The 24,083-nt window shown below is 30.3% G+C and overlaps 1 protein-coding gene across 2 annotated transcripts in view; it reads right to left on the bottom strand.

Moving 5' to 3' along the window:
- LOC135136834 (MICAL-like protein 1) overlaps positions 1 to 24,083 on the bottom strand; it is a 90,715-nt gene that overhangs the window by 5,046 nt on the left and 61,586 nt on the right. For both annotated transcript variants that reach the window (XM_064066273.1, XM_064066266.1), the window contains exons 4-7: positions 12,913 to 13,004; positions 2,814 to 4,345; positions 2,516 to 2,684; positions 2,270 to 2,465 (exon numbers count right to left, since the gene is read on the bottom strand). In XM_064066273.1, coding sequence (XP_063922343.1) covers positions 2,270 to 2,465; positions 2,516 to 2,684; positions 2,814 to 4,345; positions 12,913 to 13,004 — 1,989 coding nt within the window. The remainder of the gene's footprint in view (positions 1 to 2,269; positions 2,466 to 2,515; positions 2,685 to 2,813; positions 4,346 to 12,912; positions 13,005 to 24,083) is intronic.

Below are 24,083 nucleotides of genomic sequence, written 5' to 3'. Positions count from 1 at the left end.
CTTTAGAAATCGGCAAACTGAAAATTTAGAAACGTGAAAATTTGAAAAATTGAAAAATCGAAATATTTAAAAACCGTAAAATTGAAGAGGACAAAAATTGAGAAATCGTATCATTGAAACATCGTAAGATTGAGAAATCGAAAAATAAAAAAATCGAGAAATAGAAAATTTAAGGAATGGAGGAATCGGAAAAGCCCAAAATTGAAATATTGAAAAATTGAGACATTTAAAGTTGAAAAATCGAGAAATCGACAAGCCGAAAAATCCCGATAGCGTATTTAGGTATAAATCACAAGATCAGGACTATTCTATTTTTTAAAATTTAAATACATAACATTATAAATTGGAAAATGTTGATTTTTTTTTTCCAAAAATCTTGACGTCTAAGGTGAAACTCGACACGGATGCATAAACCGTAAACGGGGCGAAACTACAATTTTACTATTGTAAAATTTGGAGATTGCGTCATTTCATTGTTCGTGACAAATTTTGGAGAGTGTAATTTGATAATACAATTTGAAATGTAAATTTTGTCATTCGGGAACATTATGTATTAAATCGTTAAGATGTTCAAGAACTTTGTTCACTTATTCGTTGTAAAGTCCAATGGTCGAAATGGGTTAGTTCTTCGTAGTGGATGTGTATCACATCAACTCTAACGAATATCGGTTTATAGATAAATCGCTTAAAGCCGATATTGGCCTGAGTGTGTTTTGGTCTGTAGATCAAACAAGTTCTCAGGCGACGAAAAATTGCATGTGGAGGGAGACTTCGGATTACAAATCGTGCCAAGAAAGACATATTTGGGAGAGATGGATTTTCAGGTGCTTGACTAGCGGTAATTTTAAATTGTTTTCTGTCGTTCGCGAAGTGAAGAACACAATTTCATTAAATTGATAATTATAAAATTATCATAATCACTATTGGTGTTAATTAACACAAAATGGCGCGCAAGTTATCAGTTGATTTCGTTAATAATTTCATAGAAACCTATATGGGATTTTTTCATGCCTTAGAAAATTAAAAAGTAAAAAATACAATAACAAAAATTTTAAAATGCGGTTTACGAAAAATTAGTTGACCTGTGCAAAGAAGAAAATTTTGGAAACGCTGACAAATATGACATCTTAAAAAAATAACACTTGAAGAAGTGCTTTCGGCGTAATATTTTTGATGCTCGCGTGAACAAAATACTCTGTCAGTGTGCAGTGCGCAAAGAGTTAACTGTGCAGAAAATCGAACAGATAAAATAAAGCTTCAAACATGATTATTTTTATACTAAAATTCTGAAGTTTATAAACTGCACATTTTATTTATTTATTTATTTATTTATTTTATCTTGTTTTCGAACTATAATAAACATTTCAAACAATGTCTGTAACTTATTTTAATGTAAATTATATTCATGTGGTTAACAAAATCAGATGTAATATTAGTGTGATTTTGACCTTATTCTAGATTTTATTACAGCACAACGGCGTATCCTTTTTAAATTTTAGAAGTTACGGAAACTAGTTCAAGAAACAATTAGTTATCTCGTATTTTTGGAACAAAATCTACCAAAATGTCCGATAACAGTAATTGTTTTTCATAGAAACAAACAGTCTTCAAAGCAGCCTTTAACAACTCGATATTACAAACATGCCTCTTAAGTTCTTTATGCGTTTTTTTCTCTCTTGTAATTATTTGTAATGTTAACGCCGAAAGTTTATGTCATTCTGTTATTTACTTTGAACATATATTTTCATTTTGTGTTAATATTTTTGTAACACCACGAATCTAAATTTTACCTAAAATCTTGTTTTACTTTAATCTTGTAAAACTAAACAATTATACCAGTTTAAAAACCCTTGGAAAGTTTCTGTCAGTCTTCAAATAAAAATATGCGTCAAATTCATTTAAATTCAATTCTTTCTTATCACGTTACAACGCGTTGCTTCATATTTTTTATGTCAAGTATATTTTCATATTTTGTACATATATGTTTATACACATTACTGTTTACGGAACAATGTTAATTATGGATTTATGGATAACTCCTCGTATAAGAGCAGAGTGAAGGGTGTTTGCCTTTGCTAATGTTTGATGGCGCCATCTGATTTAGAGTAAAATAACTGTAGTGAAAATGCGCGTTGACGAAAAATTTGTCCCACGCCCCCTGGATTCCTTGTCCTAAAGCTCACTATTTAGGCGAAGTAAAATTTGTATTAGGTTCTCCAACTATAATATACTTAAACAATGGTCATAGTCAACCAAGTCAGTCACCTACTTTGTAAACTCAAACTTTGGCTTTGCCTATTCCGGTTTTGCTCATCCTTGGCGCTTTTTTCCTTGTCGAAGTCATCTTCCAGGGCCGCTATATCTATGTCTAGAGGAACTGACGGTCCGTCTATGGGTGTCGAGGTGGGGGGTAGCGGGGCCTTCTTGTTTTTTCTAACTTTCGGAGTAGACCTTGGCGAGTGCGTCTATAAACAAGCTTACAACCCATTCACACTATTTCGAAAATTGTACTTACCACACTGTGGCTAGGACTCGACGTTAGCGAACTCGGTCCAGACTCACTCCCCCCTAGTACCGACGGCGGTTTCGGCGCTGGTTTCTTCTTCTTCAGGGTAAACCCCGACTGCGAACTCGCCACGGAACTCAAAGACCCAAACCCTGCCTCACGCGGCTTAGCTTCAGGCCTAATAACACGATATTTTAGCATCACGACGCAAAGTATGCACACCTATTCAAAGAATTAAGTACAATACCGGTAGCGAATGTTAAACAGGACAATGACTCACGTTTCGATTTGTCACAACGGTACTCACTTTGTAAGCCTGGGTTTTGGCACGGGTTTGCTGTCGTTTTCCTCGTCGTCGCTCCAAAACGGGTTCAAACTGATCTTCGGGGCGACGATTTTGCGTTTGGCGGGTTGGGGCGGCTCGTCGTCTTCGTCGAACGGATTCACGCTGATGCGTTCGATGTAGACGGTAGAAAGCTCCTTGTCGTCCGCTGTCGGTTTGATTTTTCTTCGAGCTGTGGGTTTGGGGCTGGGTTCGGGCTCGTCTTCTTCGTCGTCGAAAGGATTTAGAGACACGTTTGCAATATTTTTTGACTCTTCTTGTGGTTCAACATCGTCTTCGTCGCCAAATGGATTTAAATCGTCTGGGTATTCGGGTTGTGGTGGAGTGGCGGGTGTGGCGATTGATCCTTCGGTAACAATACATTCTGGAATTTCTTCTGGAATTTGTTCTGGAATTTGTTGGGGAGGGTTTAGTTCGATCTGGGGTGACGTGTGTGTGTCGTCTTCGTCCGGTTTGACCGAAACGTCGTCGATTATTGGCGTTTCGCTTGTTTCTTGTTGGGTTTTTGGGGTTAATTCGGTGTCGGTTATCACCGATGGGGTGTCTTGTGACGCGTTTTCTTCACTGTCTGATACGGTTATCACTGAATCGGAGATGGTTATAACCGAATCTTCGACTTTGTCGCTCTTCATCGACACTTCCGTCTTGTCCTCCCCCGTGTCTTTGTGTATAGTACTGTCTTTAAAGCTATGCAGACTGGAATCTTCCTTGTTATCTTGACCAACTTCTCCGCTCGCACTCGCGTTCCTTAAAGGCACTTTATTATTGACACTACGAGTTTCGTTAGGTGCATCAGACTTGGTTTCAAATAACCGCATTCGAGCTTTAACCAAAGAACTTGTGTTGCCCTCTGCAGATATCGCATCTTTGGTAACAATATCGTGAGATTTCTCCAGTTTAGCACTGGCACTACCTAAACTAACACTATGTACATGAACGTTCTTCTTGTCTTTAGGAAAACCACTATCACCGAACGATTCACCACCGAAAGTCACATTTTCAATCCGGGCCGGCGGTTTAGTCTTCGGTAAATCGGGAGGTTCGTCTTCGTTGCCCGAATCACTATCTTCTACCTGGCTGCTGATGAAAAACGACCGCGCTTTGGTGTACTGCGAGCTGTTCAAGGTGGAGTTGCGCTTCAAGCTGCCGTCCTCGGGGTACTCCAAAGCCGTTTCGAATTTGGCACTGTAGTCATCTTCTTCGTTCTTCTTCAGACTCGCCGATTTTTCCTCGTCGCTTAGGGACCGGGTCAACACCGAGGAGTCGGGCTGCTTGAAAACGGACTTTTCTTCATCTGGGCACGTTTCGCAGCAGAACTCGTTGTTCTCGGTTTCGTAGTAGTTGGCTAACGTGAGTTGGCTGTTGCAACGGGCGCAGCGGAAACACGTTCGATGATAGAGGAGTTTTCCTACGTTTAGACGTTCGGCTATAAAAACTGGAAGGCTGCATTTAGCGCAAGGCTCGCGACGGACTTTGCCTGCGCTGGGGAATGCCACCTAAAACAGACAAGTTTCCTTTGTGTGATAACCAGAGCGGAAGTTGTGGTCGGTAAATCGGTTTAATCTTAAGCAGGACGCGAAAACAAAAAAATGGGGGTTATCATTACCTTCAGCAAAATATTTCAGGCTTGTACTGGCCGATTATGTCCAAGCTCTCTTCCTATGGAAAATAAACAGTGTGGGTTAAATAAAGCACGGGCCGAGGTACGACTAAGTCTTTATTTTTTGTGCAATGTTTCGCACGGAATTTCCTAAAATGGCTAAGTGCTACATCTACGAACTACAAAGTTAAATATATCGCTAGACAGATGCGTCGAGGTTTCGTAACGCATCTCGCTATTAATTGCTTGTAAGAAATTAGTACACAGGAGTTACGCAATGGAACACTTTTATACAGAAGAGTGTTATACGATTGTAAATGGTGTTATTATTACATTTGTTTACCGGAAGGGGCGTGCCTTTCCCAGGCCGTTTCACTAATGCTTTAAAAACCCGTCATAACTGACAAAGAAAGTGAAGATTAATAAACACTCGATGGCGAAATTCGCCAAAAATGCAACTATTTATTTATGTAATGACGAGGAAATCAATCCGGTGCATTCAAACTGACGATTGCGTAAACTTAATAAGTGTTAAAAAAGTCAAACTTGTTATTACATTACCGTCAAAAAAAGCTTATTATAGATTCGCGAATTCAGAAAGGTTAATAACTTTTCCAAAACTGCACATTTGAATTTACATGTTGTCGCATTAATAAAAATTAATATTAATTAACTTTATGATAATTAAAGCGACGTCAATATGAAAACAGAACACCATTTTCAGAGATGGTTTTAGCAATTTATGTTGTCATAAACTACGAAAATGTGCAGATAATAAAATAATTCAACTCGGTATGGCATGCATTTTTTTCGTTGATTTGCTGCTATCCAGAAATGGTTTCAATGCGACCGCATAAATTTTTATTGTTGGTAATGACGGACGGCGACCATTTTTGTTTAATCAGTTTATGTGGAGGTCATCAATATTCAAAACCATTTTATCATCGATGAGGTGTCGTCTTAGCGACGTGCTTATGTCAATTAAATCAGGGAAGTGGCAGGTGGACACGAATTATGTTGTTCGGGTTTCAATAGAGGGAATTAAGTTTTAAACTGGTTGAAAGCGTTTTTGTAATGCAAACCATGATAAGATTATTTGTTTTATCTTTGTATTTATTCTTTTTACTTCACGAGCGTAAGCTAAATAGTATCGTAATCGAGTCCATCTGGCTACTTTCATGTTTTCGCGTTTCATGACCCCAAGAGTATGAAAAATAGGTCTCGCATTCGGAATTTTTCGATTATCCAATTTTTCAATATTTTAGTTCGGGGATTTTTGAATTAGCCGATTCTTCAATTTTTCGTCTTTCTAATTTTTCAATTTTGGGCTTTTTCAATATTTCAATTATCTAATTTTTCGAATTTTTAAATTTTAAATATTTCGATTTCTCACTTCTTTGATGTTCCGGTTTCTAAATCTTGCGATTTTTTCGTCTTCTCGCTGTTAGATTTTTTGATTTTCCAATTTCTGGATTTATCTAGATTTCGAGAGCTTTGATTTTTCAATTTTGAATTTCGCAATTTTTTGATTTTTAGAGTCCTTAGTTCGATTTTTCTATTTATCAAAACTGCGATTTTTTAAATTTTAGATTTTTCGAGTTTTTGTGTATCGATTCCTCAATCTTTCGATTTTTGCTTTCTTGGTTTTTCGGTTTAGATTTTTCGGTTATTCAATTTTTTGATTTTTAAAATTTGTTTTTTCGATTTTTCAATCTTAGATATTTTGATATCTCGATTTTTCAATTTTTCGATTTATCGTTTTTTTTAGTTCAAATTTTTTCAAATTTGAGTTTCTCAATTTTTCAGTTCTTCGATTTTTCTATTTCTCAATTTTTCCAGTTTTTGGATTTTTAGATCTTTCACTCTTTTGAAGTTTTAATTTTTCAGGCTTTCGATTTTTCGGTTTCTTGCTTTCTCATTTTTAGGTTTTCGGTTTTTCACTTTTTCGATACTAAAAATTTTTGTTTTTTCGATTTTTCATTTTGTAAATGTTTCGATCTCTTGATGTCGAGATTTTTCAACTTTTCGATTTCTCCATCTATCGAGGTTTCGATGCTTAGATTTTTCGATTTATCGTTTTTCTTTAATTTCAAATTTTTTCAATTTTGAATTTTTCAATTATTCGACTTTTTATGTTTCGATTCACAATATTTTAATTCTTCGATTTCTTGATTTTTCAATTTCTCGATTTTTGGCTTTCTTGCTGTCTCCTTTTTACATTTTTTACTTTTTTGATGATTCGAATTCCCGATTTTTCGCATTCTCGGTTTTAAATTTTACGATTTTTTAATTTTTAGGTTTTGTCAGGTTTCAATTTCTCCAATTTCGAATTCCCGATTTCTTGGTTTTTCGATTTTTCGATCTTTCGATTTTTTGCCCACTTGCACTTAAATTTTTCGGTTTTTTAAAGTTCTACTTTATCAATTCCGAAGTTTTCCCTTTTTTGATTTCCCGATTTATCGACATTTCGATTTTTCAATTTTTCGTTTTTGAAGGCCCAACTTTTCAATTCTGAAATTCTCAATTTTTAGATTTTTCGACTTCTCGATCTTTTCATGTTTCGATTTCTCGATGTTGCAATTTTTTCATTTTCGATTTCTCTATTTTTTGGTTTTTCGATTTTCCAACATTCAATTTTTCGATATTTTAGTTTAGATTTTTTAATTTCCCGATTTTTCTGTTTTTCGATTCTCCAATTTTTCGATTTTTCGTTTTAGATATTTCATTTTTTGACTTTTTAAATTCCAGATATTTTTTATTTTTGATGTTTCCATTCCTCGATTTTTCAACTTTTCGAATTTCGATTTTACGATTTTTCATTTTTCGACATTTCAGTTTGGATTTTTCAATTTCTCAATTTTTACGTTTTCCATATTTTCCTTTCGCGATTTTTTAAATTTCAGATATTTTTATTTTTCTATGTTTCAATTGCTCGATTATTCGACTTTTCGGATTTTAGGGTTTTTCAAATTTTCGAATTTTAAAATTTTTAGATTTTTACTTTTTTGAGTTTCGATTTCTCAATCTTTTGATTTTTCGTCTTTCATTTCATTTTCTGATTTTTTAAATTTCAGATATTTTTTATTTTTGATGTTTCCATTGCTCGATTTTTCAACTTTTCGGATTTCGATTTAACGGTTTTTCAATTTTCGACAATTCAGCTTGGATTTTTGAATTTCTCGAATTTCAAGTTTCCCATATTTTCATTTTTTGATTTTTTCAATTTTAGATTATTTTATTTTTTTGTTTCGATTTCTCAATCTTTCGATTTTTCACTTTCTTGCTTTCTCGTTTTTAGATTTTTCTGTTTTTCAATTTTTCGATTTCAAAAATTTTTGTTTTTTCGGTTTTTCATTTTGTTGATGTTTCGATTTCTCGATCTTTTAATTTTTCGCCTTCTCACTTTAAAATTTTTCGATTTGTCATATTCCGATGCTTCAATTTTTCAATTTTGGGTTTTTTGAAGTTCCAATTTTTGAATTTTAAATTTCTCAATTTTTCAGTTTCTGGATTTTTCAATTATTTGGTTTTTAATTCCAATTTTGCAATTCTGAATTTCCTAATTTTTCGATTTTTGGACTTCTCGATTTCTTGGAATTACAATTTTGCGACTTTTCGATTCTTGAATTTTTCGACTTTTTAAATTTTAAAATTTTTCATTTTATTGATGTTCCGATTCCACAGTCTTCCGATTTTTCGTTTTCTTGCTTGTTCGTTTTTAAATTTTGATTTTCTAATTTTTCAATTTTTGGATTTTTTTAAGTACCAATTTTTGAATTCTGAATTTCTCAATTTTTAGATTTTTCGGATTAATGGATATTTCGATTTTTCAATGTTTCGGTTTTTCAAGTTCCAATTTTTCAATTCTGACTTTCTCGATTTTTCGACCCCTTGTTTCGATTTCGCGATTTTCAACTTTTTCAACTTCGATATCTCGATTTCTTGGTTTTCGATTTTTCAAGTTTTCCAGTTTGGATTGTTTAGCTTTGCGATTTTTCAGTTTTTCGATTTTACGATGTTTTGATGTTTCGATTTTTCGATATTTTCAATTTTTGGTTTTCTAAATTTTAGATATTTGTATTTTTGATGTTTCGATTGCTTGATTTTTCGACTTTTCGGATTTTACGGTTTTTAAAATTTTCGAATTTTAAAATTTTTAGATTTTTCACTTTTTTGAGTTTCGATTTTTCAATCTTTCGATTTTTCGCTTTCTTACTTTCTCGTTTTTAGATTTTTCGGTTTTTCAATTTTTCTATTTAAAATTTTGTTTTTCGATTTTTTGTTTTGTTGTTTCGATCTCTCGATATTTTAAAGTTTACATTTTCTTTCTTAATATATCACATTTTTCAAATTTTCGATTTGTCGAATTTAAAGTTTCCGATATTTTCATTTTTTGATTTTTCAAATTTTTATTTTTTGGAGTTTCGATTTCTCAATCTATCGATTTTTTGCTTTCTTGCTTTCGCGTTTTTAGATTTTTCGATTTTCCAATTTTTCGATTTCAAAATTTTTTGTTTTTTTTTATTTTCCATTTTGTTGATGTTTCAATTTCTCGATATTTTGAAGTATAAATTTTTCAATTTTTGGGCTTTTTAAGTTCCACTTTTTGAATTCTGAATTTCCCAATTTTTCGATTTCTGAATTTATCGAGATATCGATTTTTCTATATCTGGTTTCGATTTTGTGACTTTTCAATTTTTCGACATTTCAGTTTGGGTTTTTCAATTTCTCGATTGTTCAGTTTTTCGATTTTACGATTTTCTGATGGTTCAATTTCTGATTTAAAATTTCTTAATATATCACAATTTTTCAAATTTTCGATTTGTCGAATTTAAAGTTTCCGATATTTTCATTTTTTGATTTTTCAAATTTTTATTTTTTGGAGTTTCGATTTCTCAATCTATCGATTTTTTGCTTTCTTGCTTTCTCGCTTTTAGATTTTTCGATTTTCAAATTTTTCGATTTCAAAAATTTTTGTTTTTTTTTATTTTCCATTTTGTTGATGTTTCAATTTCTCGATATTTTGAAGTATAAATTTTTCAATTTTTGGGCTTTTTAAGTTCCACTTTTTGAATTCTGAATTTCCCAATTTTTCGATTTCTGAATTTATCGAGATATTGATTTTTCTATATCTGGTTTCGATTTTGTGACTTTTCAATTTTTCGACGTTTCAGTTTGGATTTTTCAATTTCTCGATTGTTCAGTTTTTCGATTTTACGATTTTCTGATGGTTCAATTTCTGATTTTAAATTTCTTAATACATATATCACAATTTTTCAAATTTTCGATTTGTCGAATTTAGAGTTTCCGATATTTTCATTTTTTGATTTTTCAAATTTTTATTTTTTGGAGTTTCGATTTCTCAATCTATCGATTTTTTACTTTCTTGCTTTCGCGTTTTTAGATTTTTCGATTTTCCAGTTTGTTGATGTTTCAATTTCTCGATATTTTGAAGTATAAATTTTTCAATTTTTGGGCTTTTTAAGTTCCACTTTTTGAATTCTGAATTTCCCAATTTTTCTATTTCTGAATTTATCCAGATATCGATTTTTCTATATCTGGTTTCGATTTTGTGACTTTTCAATTTTTCGACATTTTAGTTTGGGTTTTTCAATTTCTCGATTGTTCAGTTTTTCGATTTTACGATTTTCTGATGGTTCAATTTCTGATTTTAAATTTCTTAATATATCACAATTTTTCAAATTTTCGATTTGTCGAATTTAAAGTTTCCGATATTTTCATTTTTTGATTTTTAGAATTTTTATTTTTTGGAGTTTCGATTTCTCAATCTATCGATTTTTTGCTTTCTTGTTTTCTCGTTTTTAGATTTTTCAATTTTCCAATTTTTCGATTTCAAAAATTTTTGTTTTTTTGATTGTCCATTTTGTTGATGTTTCGATTTCTCGATCTTCGGATTTTTCGCCTTCTAGCTTTAAAATTTTTCGATTTATCGATATTCCGATGTTTCAATTCTTCAATTTTTGGATTTTTAAAGTTCAAATTTTTGAATTCTGAATTTTTATATTTTCCGATTTCTCGATTTATCGAGATTTCAATTTTTCAATGTTTTGGTTTTTTGAATTCCGAATTTCCCAATTTTTCAACTTCTCGATCTAGCGAAATTTTAATTGTTCGATTTATCGTATTTTTTAAAGTTCAAAGTTTTCAATTTTGAAATTCTCAATTTTTAGATTTCCTGTTTGCTCCACCTTTTAATGTTTTGATTTCGCGATATTTTAATTCTTCGATTTCCAAAATTTTAGATCAAAAGATTTATCGATTTTTCAGTTCGTCAATATCTCTAGTTCTCAATTTTTCGAATTTTTAAATTTTTGGATTTTCCACTTTTTTGATATGTCATTTTTCATTTTCTTGCTTTCTCGTTCTTGGATTTTTCGATATTTCAATTTTTTCTAAGTTCCAATTTTTGTAATTCTGAGTTTCTCAATTTTCGATTTTTCGGCTTCTCGATTTTTTGATGTTTCGGTTTTTCAATTTCGATTTCCCGATTTCCTGGTTTTTCGAATTTTCAATTTTTCGACCTTTTAAGTTTTAAATTTTTTCAGTTTATTGTTGTTTCGATTTCTCAACCTTTCTATGTTTCAATTTTTCAATTCTGAGTTTCTTAATTTTCGATTTTTCGACTTCTCGATTTTTTGATGTTTCGGTTTTTCAATTTCGATTTCCCGATTTCCTAGTTTTTCGATTTTTCAATTTTTCGACCTTTTAAGTTTAACAATTTTTCACTTTATTGTTGTTTCGATATCCCAACCTTTAAAATGTTTCAATTTTTCAATTTTAGATATTTTTATTTTTTGATGTTTCGATTGCTCGATTTTTCAAATTTTCGGATTTCGATTTAATGGTATAATTCAAAAAACACTCTTTAATATCTCGCATATTTTAAAATACAACCGAATTTAAATCAATACGTCGGCAGAAACAAGTGAATTTTTAAATGTAATGTCACTTACTGTTTACACTCGGGTCTAATACCACATGTTCATGACCGTGACATAATAAACATTGAAATATGCATAAACAAATGAGTTTCTATTACTATTGAAGACTGTTGAGTCATGGTATTTTTTTACATTCTTTGAAGTTAAATTGGAATAAATAAGCTGTGCTAACATTTTCCAGCGAAGACGAGACCGAAGTCACCACAAATGCTGCACAATCTCTTAAACTTTGAGGTTTAGTGCGCAGACGCAAAATAATTTTTTCCCTCTTCTATTCTTTGCACGTTTCATGTTGGCAAATGTCAGTTGACCTTACGCAGGACCGAGCCAAGTCTAAACGGACTCATTAATATTACATTACATTCCACTTTATGATCATTATCTATCATGCTCGTTAGGTTTCTAGAAAAGTTTTTAAATTATAATTAATTTTACACGGGGTACAACTTTTTTGTTTACGTTGATAAAAATAGGAAAACTTAATTCGAACGTCTCGAGTCAGTCGATACTTGTTTGTTCACGCTAAACAAGTTCTTTCTATTCTTCGTATTACCATTTATTTGGTAGTAAAATAGCGAATTTTAAACGCGAATTAATTTAAAACAACAGATGTCGAAACATTTATTCCTTAATTGGATTATGTATTGGCTACTTTACCTACCGAATTTTATTGTGCTATTGAACTTTCACAAAAACTAACCAAATTTACAAAATTGAGTCGCGATGAAAAATTCCTAATGGTGTTCTGGCATGTACTCGATAATGCGTACAATCGGTGCATTCTGACATGCTCTGCGTAAAGGCGATGTATAAACAGTGTATTTGCACAATTCTGGCTCGAATTTCGACACGAAATTGGTGCTTTATTTTACCAACTTAGACCTTAACCGAAACCCACACTGTTTATTACAACAATAAAAAGATGTGAAAAGTAAGATAAGAAGCACGAGAATGGTGAAAATTAGGAAACACGTGGTAAACTGACTATCGTTCGTGGAAATCTATCTCCGAACGGTCAATTTTCCTCGAAACCATGCAAGCGTGCGTTCCCACCAACAAATGAGCCGTCATCTGCATTTTTCGAGCTTTTCAATGTCACTGTCGCATGTTCACCTTGCAGACATAATCTCCTGTCATGTCCGGCGGTGAGTTAATGTTATTAGCCAGACGACGACTCATTATAAAAACAAAGAAGAAGGAAGCAGATAACAATAAAAGCCGAGGAATATGTTAATCCGTGCAACTCATGCAAAATAGAATATACTCGGCTTAGTGTGAGAACGGCCACAACACCACAAACAAGCTTTCCCACTAATTTCGAGTTTATCTTGCAAAAAAATCACCAACGGTTAAAAAGTAAACGTAAAATTATCCAAAGGCTACTGTGTGATCCATGGACTCAACAATTAAATGGACGCATGAAGCACAAATAAAACGAAGGACGAATACATTGCACAAAAAATAAAGTAATGAACGGTGTGATGGCGGAGATGATGTATACCTTTGACGGGGGGCTGGAAGAGGCCGGAGACACGAGGCTGCGTTCCGGGGACGTCGCCGGTCTTTTCGGAGCTATCCTGGCGGGTGATTTGCCTGCAAAAACGAATATATTAGCCGTGGAACGAGCATGATGTTGCGAACGCTAGAGTTCGTTTGCTTTATTGCTGTTTTCCATTTTAATCTAGCCTGACAGGCGGCCGATTTATATCGGGAATTTGTTTCGTGGAGCCCTTGCGAAGAGAGAAGTGAAAATGCGCAGCCTAAATAAACTGGCTCGGAAAACGAGTCGCCGGGATGTTGACATTTTGACTGAACTTTATTTTGTCCGTTTATCTAATTTATTCGACAACTGCGTAGTCTCTGTATTCATATTAGATATTTCCACTGGCTAAGGCTAGTATGTTACACCAAATAATTGTGATTGGACGGCCGACGGTTCAAAACTTGACCCCAGTATGGAAATTCAGTAAAAAATGAAGACGAATTTAAAATTTAGATTCACGTGGTAGACAACTTCGTTCTAACTATAATTTATCCGAGTGACAAATACAAAAACAAAACATTGGTAGAATCTGTTTTGATAATCTATAATACATTTTTTTGTTCCTCGACGACATCCAATTTTTTTAATGACACTATAAAAAATCACGAAAAAATGACGCACATGCTCGATGCTATGGCAGATGTCATTCTTGGCATTTAATATTCTTGTTTTTCTGAATTCATTAACGTATTATAGATATTTTAATAACCCATGCTCTGCCACTACTTATGATTCGAACGCATTATGTTACGAAAACACACTTGTTAATATTTCGTCTACAGTGCACCTGTCCTTAGGAAACGCTTCGAAAATCTGAATGCATTGATAAAGGGCAAGGCTATTTCTAGCGCGTTTTCCCATTTGAAAATTTTCCGACCAACATTATTTCAACTAAGATGTGTATGTCAATTCCGATATGGGCATTGTAATACTAACAATAAAACACTGATGACCTCTATCCGTAACATCCAAACGAGTAAATAACGAGTTCAAAAATCGGAAATCCAATTTATTTAATATCTATTCGAAAAATCGGAATATCGAAAAATTCAAAATTCCAAAAATCGAAAAAAAGTAAAAGACTGAAAATTGGGATATGGACAAATCGAAAAATCGAAACGTCAAAATAGAGAAAATCGAAAAATCTAAAATTCGAAAGTCAAAAAATTGAAAATTAAGAGATCGAAAGTCAAGATTTCCAAAAATCTAAAATTCGACAAACCGGAAAATCGAGAAATCAAAAATAAAAAGACTTAAAAATTCATACCCTGAAGGATGGAAAAACTGAAAAATCGAAAACTAAAAAAATTGATCGAATATCAAAAATCGAAATCTCAAAATTGAAAATTCGAAAATCGAAAAGCCGAAGAGCCGAAAATCGAAAATTAAAAATCCCAATATCGAAAAATTGAAGGTTTAGAAAATCCAGAAAGCGAAAATTCGAAAAAATTCACAAATCGAAAATCGAGAAATCAAAAAATTTAAAAGTAAAAAAATGATCAAAATTTCAATACCAAAAATTTGAAAAAATCGAAGATCGGGAAATTGAAATATAGAAAAATTGAAATTCGAAAATCGAAAAGTCAAACAGCTGAAAATCGAAAGAAATTAAAAATTCCAACATAAAAATCGAAAATCCAAAATTCGATAAATTGAATAAAATTTGACAATTCCAATGTCAAAAATTCGAAAAACTGCAAAATCGATAATTCAAAAGATCGAAAATCAAAAAATCGAAAATCGAAATATCAAAAAATTGAAAATTCGAAAATCGAAAACCGAAAAAATCATCGAAAGAATTTGACAATTCCAATGTCAAAATTCGAGAAATCGCCTAACTGAAAAACGAAAACTCGAAATTTCGAAAATGGGAACAATTGAAAATTCGGAAATCTGAAAATCGCAAAATCGAAAGGAAAGTCGAAAATTGAAAATTAGAAAAATCGAATATCGAAAAATCATAAATCGGAAAACCGAAAATCGAGAAATCGTAAAGAAAAAAAATAAAATTCGAAAAACCCAAAATCGAAAAATTGAAAGAATTTGAAAATTTCAATATCAAAGATTCGAAAAATCGCAAAATCGAAAAATGAAAATTTTAAATTTCAAAATTAGAAGAAATCGAAAATTCGGAATGTGAAAAATTAAAAAATTAAGACTCAAAAATCGATGAATCCAAGAATGGAAAAATTGAAAAGTAAAGATTAAAAAATCGATGAACCGAAGAATGGAAAAACTGAAAAATTAAAAAATCAAAAACTCGAAAATCGCAAAATCGAAAGAAAAGCCGAAAAATCCTAAATTAGAAAACTCGAATATCGAAAAAACATAAAGCGGAAAATCGAAAATCGAGAAATCGAAAAGAAAAAAAAATAGAATTCGAAAAATGGAAAATAGAAAAAGCAAAAATCGGAAAATCGTGAAACCGAAAAATAAAGATTCAAAAATTTATGAACCGAAGAATGAAAAAATTGAAAAATTGAAAAATCGAAGACTCGAAAATCTGAAAATCGAAAAATCGAAAATCGGAAAACCGAAAAATCCAACATTAAAAAATTTAAAATCGAGAAATCGAATTAAAGGAAAATTCGAAAGAATTTGAAAATTCCAATATCATAAATTCGAAAAATCACAAAATCCAAAATCGAGAAATCGATCAAAAAAGGGAAATTCAAAAACCTAAAATCGAAAAATTGAAAGAATTTGAAAATTCCAATATCAAAAATTCGAAAAATTGCAAAATCGAAAAATGAAAATTCGAAATTTCAAAATTAGAAGACTGGAAATTGAAAATTCGGAATGTGAAAAATCAAAAAATAAAGACTCAAAAATCGAAGAGTTGATGTATGGAAAACTTAAAAATTGAAAATTAGGGAAATCGATAATCCGAACATCGAAAAATCAAAAATCGAGAAATCGAAAAGAACTTAAAATTAAAATCGAAAAATGGAAATATAGGAAACCCGAAAATCGAGAAACCAAAAATCGAAAAAACGCAAATGGGAAATTGAAAAGATCGAAAATTAGAAATTGAAAAACCGGAAAATAGAAAATCGAAAATTGGAAATATCGAAAAATTGACAAATGTTTTGTATAAGCTTAAAACGTTTGCATCATGCAAATAGAAAATTTAAAAAATCCAAAACTCGAAAAATCGAAAACCGAGAAATAGAAAATCGAGAAATCAAAAATCGAAAAGTAAAAAAACTAAAATATAGAAAAATTAAAAATTCCAAAATCAAGAAACTGAAAATTATGAAATCCGAAAACGAAAAGTCGGAAGGGAAAAATTGAAAATACGAATATCGAAAAAAACAGAAAAATCAAAAAATCAAAAAATCCGAATTCAAAAAAACGAAAATCGAAAAATCGCAAATGGGAAATCAAGAAAATCTGAAAATGGAAATTTCGAAAATTGGGAAAATAATCGAAAATTCGGAAAGTGAAAAAATCGAAAAGTAAAGATTCAAAAATCGATGCACCGAAGAATGGAAAAACTGAAAAATTAAAAAATGGAAAACTCGAAAATCTGAAAATAGAAAAATCGAAAGAAAAGTTGAAAATAGAAAATTAGCGAAAACGATAATTCGAATATCGAAAAATCAAAAATCGAAAAACCGAAACACGAGAAATCAAAAAGAAAAAAAAAGAAAATTCGAAAAATGGGAAATAGAAAAACCGAAAAATGGAAATCAAGAAATCGAAATATATGTAGAAAAATTGAAAATTCCAATATCATAAATTCAAAAAATCGCAAAATCCAAAATCGAAAAATGGAAACTCGAAATTTCAAAAGTGGGAAATTGGAAAAATCGATAAACTGAAAAACGGAAAAATTGAAAAATCGAAAGGAAAGTCGAGAAATCGAAAATGAATTCGAGTATCAAAAAAACAAAAATTGAAAAATCGAAAAGAAAAAAAATGCAATTCGAAAAATTAAAAATCGAGAAATCGAAAAATCGCAAATGGAAAATTGAAAAAATCGAAAATGAGAAATTCGAATATCGAAAAATTCGAAATCAGAAAATTCAAAATCGAGAAATCGAAAAGAATAAATAAATTAAAATTCGAAAAATGGAAAATTGAAAAACCGAAAATCGGGAGATCGAGGTCGAAAAATCCAAAATCAAAAAATCGAAAATGAAGAAATCGAAATTTCGGAAGAATTTGAAAATTCTAAAAATCGCAAAATTCGGAAAGTGAAAAAATCGAAAAATAAAGATTCAAAAATTGATGAACCGAAGAATGGAAAAACTGAAAAATTGAAAAATCGAAGACTCGAAAATTTGAAAATCGAAAGGAAAGTCGAAAAATGGAAAATTTGAGAAATCAATAATTCGAATATCGAAAAATAAAAAATCGAAAAATCGAAAAGAATAAATTAAAATTCGAAAAATGGAAAATGGAAAAACCGAAAATCGGAAAATCGAGAAATCTTTGAAAACTCCAAAATCAAAAAATTGAAAGTCGAGAGGTCAAAATATAGAAAAATTGAAAATTCGAAAGAATTTGAAAACTCCAAAATCATGAATTCGAAAAATCGCAAAATCTAAAATCGAGAAATCGAAAAATCGAATATCGAGAAACTGAAAATCGAGAATTCGAAAAAACAAAAAAGGGAAATTCGAAAAACCCAAAATCGACATAAGTGAAAAAATCTAAAAATAAAGATCTAAAAATCGATGAACCGAAGAAAGGAAAATCGGAAAATCGGAAAATCGAGAAATCGAAAAGGGGAATTGGAAAAGTCCGAAAATCAAAAATTCGACAATTCGAAAAACTAGAAATTGCAAAACCGATAAATCAAAAATTCAAAAAATCGAAAATTGAAAAACCGGAAAATCGAAAAGTCAAAAATGGGAAATTCGAAAAAACGAAAAATCGGGAAATCGAAACCTCGAGAAATCAAAGTCCAAAGCAAAAGCAAAAAAAGGAATATAGAAAAATTGGAAATTCGAAAAACGAAAAGTCGAAAGAATTCGAAAAATCCATATTTCAAAAAATTGAAAACTCGAAAATCAAAAAATCGAAAAGTAAAAAATTAAAAGTCGAATATCAAAAAATGGAAACTTGAAAAATTCGGAAATTGGAAAATCAAAAAATCGGAAAGTAAAAAAATTGAAAATTTTAATACAGAAAGACCGAAAAACCAGAAATCAAAAAGTGAAAAAATTAGAAAATTTGAAAAATCGACATATCCAAAAATCCGAAATCAAAAAAAATTTAAAAACCGGAAAATTCGAAAATTTGAAATATTCGAAAAATGGAAAAATGCTTCGTACAACTTTAAAACGTTTGCATATCAGAGCATTCGGTTTTCCAATTTCAAAGTTAAATTGCAAAATGTTACACAATTTTGATGTTTTCGAAAAATCTAGGTGTCTACGGTAAAAATTCAACGCGGATTCATAGACTACAAGTGTAGAAGTATCTTATTCTATAAAGTTTAAATAACATTTATTACTGTTAATTTTGGAGATGAAGTCATCCTATTGTTGGTAAGGATTTGAAAACTTTTGTTTGGCGTTTTACCATCTGACAGACAGACGGAAACACGAGATCTATTTTTTCGTACTACAGCGGTTATGAATGCAAAAATTTGGATGTCTATCCGAAAAACTCAAAGCATCGTACGCTAAAACTGTGTGTACAATATTTAAATAATTTTAATAATAGATATTTTGAGATGACTAGCCAAATTCTGGTTCGAGTGTGACCATCTACTAAAAATTCGAAATTCAAATTCGGACCTCGTAATCAATTTAAGGCCAACCACAATCCCCGTTCTTGTGGGAACAGCCGCAGACATTTTAATAACCCCAACAAGATTTTATATAATGATCATTAAATCAACGCACGCCTAAATGTTAGGTCGTCAACATGATAAGGTGGGCTCTCATCTTCTTATTAGCATTCATGTTAGAAATGTTTTTTCACATCATTTATTATCCTTGTATTGTGAGCATGATGGATTACTGATTGATGATTAAAATTATTAAGAGTGACGTATAGCAATTTGAAGATTGCATCGACCGTACCTACATCTAACTTCGCGCAGTTTAATTACGAGATTCGTATCAAACTTTATAATGGTCGAGCGAACAATTTTAACGACGTGGTTAAATGTTCGAAAAACGCAAGGGCCGTAAACGGGTGTAAACTATCTTCAACTTTCCAAATCGGGTTATTAAAAATTACGTAACCCGAATGCAAATAACCCAAATGGGCCGCATATGTTCGAACGTCCATCAATCAGTCTAATTTAAGCCCGATCAGATTGGTTGATCCTAATCAAGAAATGTATATCGACGTGGTGAAAGTGGCACTGTGAAATCCAGTTGGGAGTAGTACAAGTAGGTGAGTACATAGGACCAGATCGTAAATCGATTGACCCACCTGGAAGCACTTTCCCTCTCTTGGAAGCATAAGATCAAGCGAGAAAGCGGAAGTTATCTGTCGTCGGTTGGCGTTTCTGGATCGTTTCTAAACTCTGTCGCTTTCGTTTGAACCATGATGTGAACTCCGCAAGAAGTGGATTATTATTACTTTGTAATAAGGAAGTGACCGTTACTCTTCGTCGTTTACTTTTTTCTTGGTTGAATAATTTGGGATGACGATGGCGTTTTTCTCTTATCTGGTGCGGATGCAGAGTACAAAGTGCTCATCTTTGGGAGAGATAATGAGTGTCTGGGATGGGTAAATACGCTCTTAGCACGCCTCATCGCGGGGGAATTGATTATTAATGAAATTTCGGGAAATTAGGATAATTTGAAAAAGTGCTTGCCGGTTACAAAGGAGGAGGATAACTCTGGAACAAGCGGATTTGCCGAAAATTGGGGCGACAAAGCCAACGTAATTTAGGCGAAGTTTATTTTAGATTAATTTCATTTTACTACATTTATTTTTAATGATACTTATTTAGTATCAAAAATTGGTAGTCCAACAAATCCCGCTTCTTATTCAATTCAATTATAAAAATTGTTTTCTCATAACCTTTATAAAGTAAAAACCAGTGGCGCAAATAAAACTCCAGCAGCTTTTTTGAGTTGAATGTTTCCAACTCTTAAGTTTAAATTTTTCAGTTTTCCAGCTTTAGAATTTTTCCATTTTACCTTTCGTGTTTTGTTTTCTTTAGTTTTTCAATTACTCGATTTGAAATGTTTCGATTTTATAATGTTTTGTTTTTCTATTGTAATCTTTTCAGTTTATTGTTCCTTCAATTTTTAGATTTGCGAATTTTTTATGCCTCAATTTTGACCGATTTTATAACTTTTTTTTCAATGTGAAATTTTTATTAAATAGATTTTTTTATTTTTCAACTCTTAGATATTTTTAGTTTCTTAAACTTTAGATTTTTCAGTTTTTCGATTTTGCAATTTTTCGTTTCGGTTTTTTATTTGCTTTATTTTTACAATTTTTCAGTTTTTTAAAGTTCCGATTTTATACATTTTTTCAGTTTTTCGTTTCTTTCTATGTTCTGATTTTGTAATTTTTCTTTTTTCTGAGTGACATTTTTCATTTTTTCCATTGTCCAACTTTTGGTTGTTTAAATTTTTCTTTCTTCAGAGCGAAATTTTTCAAATTTTGGATTTTTCAATTTTTTGGTTTTCAATTTTTTTATTTTAATTTTTCGTTTCTTATTTTTTTTATTTTTTGATTAGAAATGTTTTCAGTTTTAATTTTTAATATGCAATAACTATAATTTAAACAAAATTTACACCAAAAAATTGGAAAGTCGAAAAATTGAAAATCGAAAAACTGAAAATCAAAAATCGGGAAATCAAAGAAAGGAAATTGGAAAAGTCGGTTTTAAATGTTGTTATACAATTTAATTGCTTTTTTGATTTGAATTTTTCAATTATTCAATTTTTTGTTTTTTTAGTTTTTCAATTTGCAATTTTTCAAGCTCTTAAGTTTATTTTTCAGTTTTTCAATTTACCAGATTTCGAATTTTTCAATTCATCAGATTTCCAATTTTTCAATTTTTCGTTTCGTGTTTTATTTTTTTATTTTTTTAATTATTCGATTTTTCAATGTTTCGATTTTATAATTTTTTGTTTCTTTAATTTTTATTTTTTGAGTTTATTGTTTCTTCAATCTTTCAATTTGCGAATTTTCGGCTTTTCATTGTACTGATTTTATAATTTTTCCTTTTGTCAATGTGAAATTTATCATTGTTTGGATTTTTTCATTTTTCAATTCTTTGATACTATTTTAGTTTTTTGTTTTTTCAATTTTTCGTACCTTCAATTTTACGATATGTGCCTTCGTGTTTTAGTTTTTAAATTCTTCAGTTTTTCCAACTTTATGATGTTTCAATTTTTAGATTTTGCAATGTTCTGATTTTATAATTCTTCTTTTTTCAGAGCAAAATTTTTCAAATTTTGGATCTTTCAATTTTTCTGTTTAATTTTTCGTTGCTAGTTTTTTTTATTTTTTGATTTAAAATGTTTTCAGTTTTCATTTTAAATATGCAATAATATCTATAATTAAAAAAAATTCACACGAAAAAATTGGAAAGTCCAAAAATCGCAACCTCGAAAAATCGAAAAATTGAAAATCAAAAATCGAATATAGAAAAATAAAAAACCGAAAATTCCAGAAATCTAAAAGTAAAAAAATTGAAAAATTCTAATAACGAAAAATTCAAAAATGGAAAAACCGAGATAAAAAAATTGAAAATTGCGATAACAGAAAATCGAAAAATGGAAATTCGAAAGAACAAAAAATCGAAACATCGCAAAATCGAAAAATCGACAATCAAGAAATCGAAAAATCGAAAATCGAGAAATCGAAGAAAGGAAATTGCAAAGTCGATAAGTCGAAAATTTCTTCGTGGGAAAACCGAATTCTCTGAAATCACGCAAACGAAGTTTCTACAACATACAACAATTTCAGAGAATTCGGTTTTAAATGTTGTTATATAATTTAATTGCTTTTTTGATTTGAATTTTTCAATTATTCAATTTTTAACTTTTTGTTTCTTTAGTTTTTCAATTTGCAATTTTTCAAGCTCTTAAGTTTAAATTTTTCACTTTTTCAATTTATTTTATTTTTTTATTTTTTTTAATTATTCGATTTTTCAATGTTTCGAATTTATAATTTTTTGTTTATTTAATTTTTATTTTTCAGTTTGTTTCCTCAATTTTTTAATCTGCGAATTTTCGGCTTTTCATTGTACTGATTTTAGAATTTTTCTTTTTGTCGATGTGAATCATTTTTCAACTCTTTGATACTATTTTAATTTTTTGTTTTTTCAATTTTTCATACTTTCAATTTTACGATATGCAACCTTCGTGTTTTAGTTATTAAATTTTTCAGTTTTTCCATTTTCTAACTTTTGGATGTTTCAATTTTCAGATTTTGCAATGTTCTGATTTTATAATTCTTTTTTTTTCAAAGTAAAATTTTTAATTTTTGGATTTTTCAATTTTTTGATTTTTAATCATAGATTTTTTAACTTTTCGTTCCTTCAATTTCTTTTTGAATTTTTGATTTGACAGTTTTTCAGTTTTCATTTTAAATATACAATAATAACTATAATTTCAAACAATTTTCAAACCAAAAAATTGGAAAGTCGAAAAATTGCAAACTCGAAAAATCAAACATTAAAAAATCGAAAACTGAGAAAATCGAGAATTCAGAAAATTGAGAAATCGAAAAGTCGAAAATCGAAAAATTGAAAGTCAAAAAATCGAAAAAATGGGAAATTCCAGAAATTTAAAAGTAAAAAAACCAAAAATTCGAACAACGAAAAATTGAAAAATGGAAATTCGAAACAACAAAAATTCGAAAAATCGCAATCAAAAATCCGAAATTCAAAAAATCGAAGAAGGGAAGTTGGAAAAGTCGAAAAAAGAAAAACTGGAATTTCGAAAATTTCAAATATTGAAAAAAAAAAACGAAAATCGAAAAATGGAATTTCGAAAGAACAAACAATTTACAATTTTTATTGCTTTTTTAACTTGAACTTTTCAATTCTTCAATGTTTCATTTTTTGTTTCTTCAGTTTTTCGATCGAAAAATTGCATTTTTCCAGCTCTTACGTTAAAATTTATCAGTTTTTTCAATTTTTCAGCTTTCGAATTTTTCAATTTTTCGCTTGGTGTTTTGTTTTCTTTGTTTTTTTCATTTATTCGATTTCTCAATGTTTCGATTTTATATTTTTTTGTTTTTTCCATTTTAATCTTTTCAGTTTATTGTTTCTTCAATTTTTCGATTTGCGAATTTTTCTTGTCTCAATTTTTCGGCTTTTCAATGTACTGATTTTATCATTTTTCAGCTCTTAATTTTTAGTTTTTTCAATTTTAGATTTTCCAGTTTATCGATTTTACAATTTTTCGTTTCAATTTTTTATTTGGTTCAGTTTTACAATTTTGGGTTTTGCACTGTTCCGATTTTATAATTTTTTTATTCAATTTAAATTTTTTAAATTTTTCAGTGTTCCTTTTTTGCAACATTTGGATGTTTCAATTTTTAGATTTTACAATGTTCTGATTTTATAATCTTTTTTTTTCAGGGTGAAAATTTTCAATTTTTGTATTTTTCAATTTTTCGGTTTCAATTTTAGATGTTTTCATTTTTCGTTTCTTATTTTTTTTATATTTTTCAGTTTTCTTTTTAAATATGCAGCAATAACTATAATTTAAAAAATATATTCAAATCGGAAAGTACAAAAATCGCAAAATCGAATAGTCAAAGATCAGAAAATCGAAAATTAGGAAATCGAATATTCGGAAAATTGAGAAATCAAAAATTGAAAATTGGAAACCAAAAAATGGAATATCGAAAAACTGAAAAATGGTAATTCGAAAAAACGAAAATTCGAAAAATTTCAATATCGAAAATTTGAAAATCTACAAATTGAAAATAAAAGAATCGAAAAAGGGAAATTGGAAAGTCGAAAACTGGAAAAATAGAAAAATCCTTCCTACAACCTTATTCGTTTGCATGATTTCAGAGAATTCGGTTTTAAATGTTGTGTACAATTTTTATTGCTTTTTTAACTTGAACTTTTCAATTCTTCAATGTTTCATTTTTTGTTTCTTCAGTTTTTCGATCGAAAAATTGCATTTTTCCAGCTCTTACGTTAAAATTTATCAGTTTTTTCAATTTTTCAGCTTTCGAAT

This window comes from Zophobas morio, unplaced genomic scaffold, assembly GCF_036711695.1.
Source record: "Zophobas morio isolate AGI-343-1 ecotype UQ-CSIRO unplaced genomic scaffold, CSIRO_AGI_Zmor_V1 ptg000004l, whole genome shotgun sequence".
NCBI lineage: Eukaryota > Metazoa > Arthropoda > Insecta > Coleoptera > Tenebrionidae > Zophobas > Zophobas morio.
Note: the sequence above shows the minus strand (reverse complement) of the source record. Positions and strands in the feature narration are given on the sequence as shown.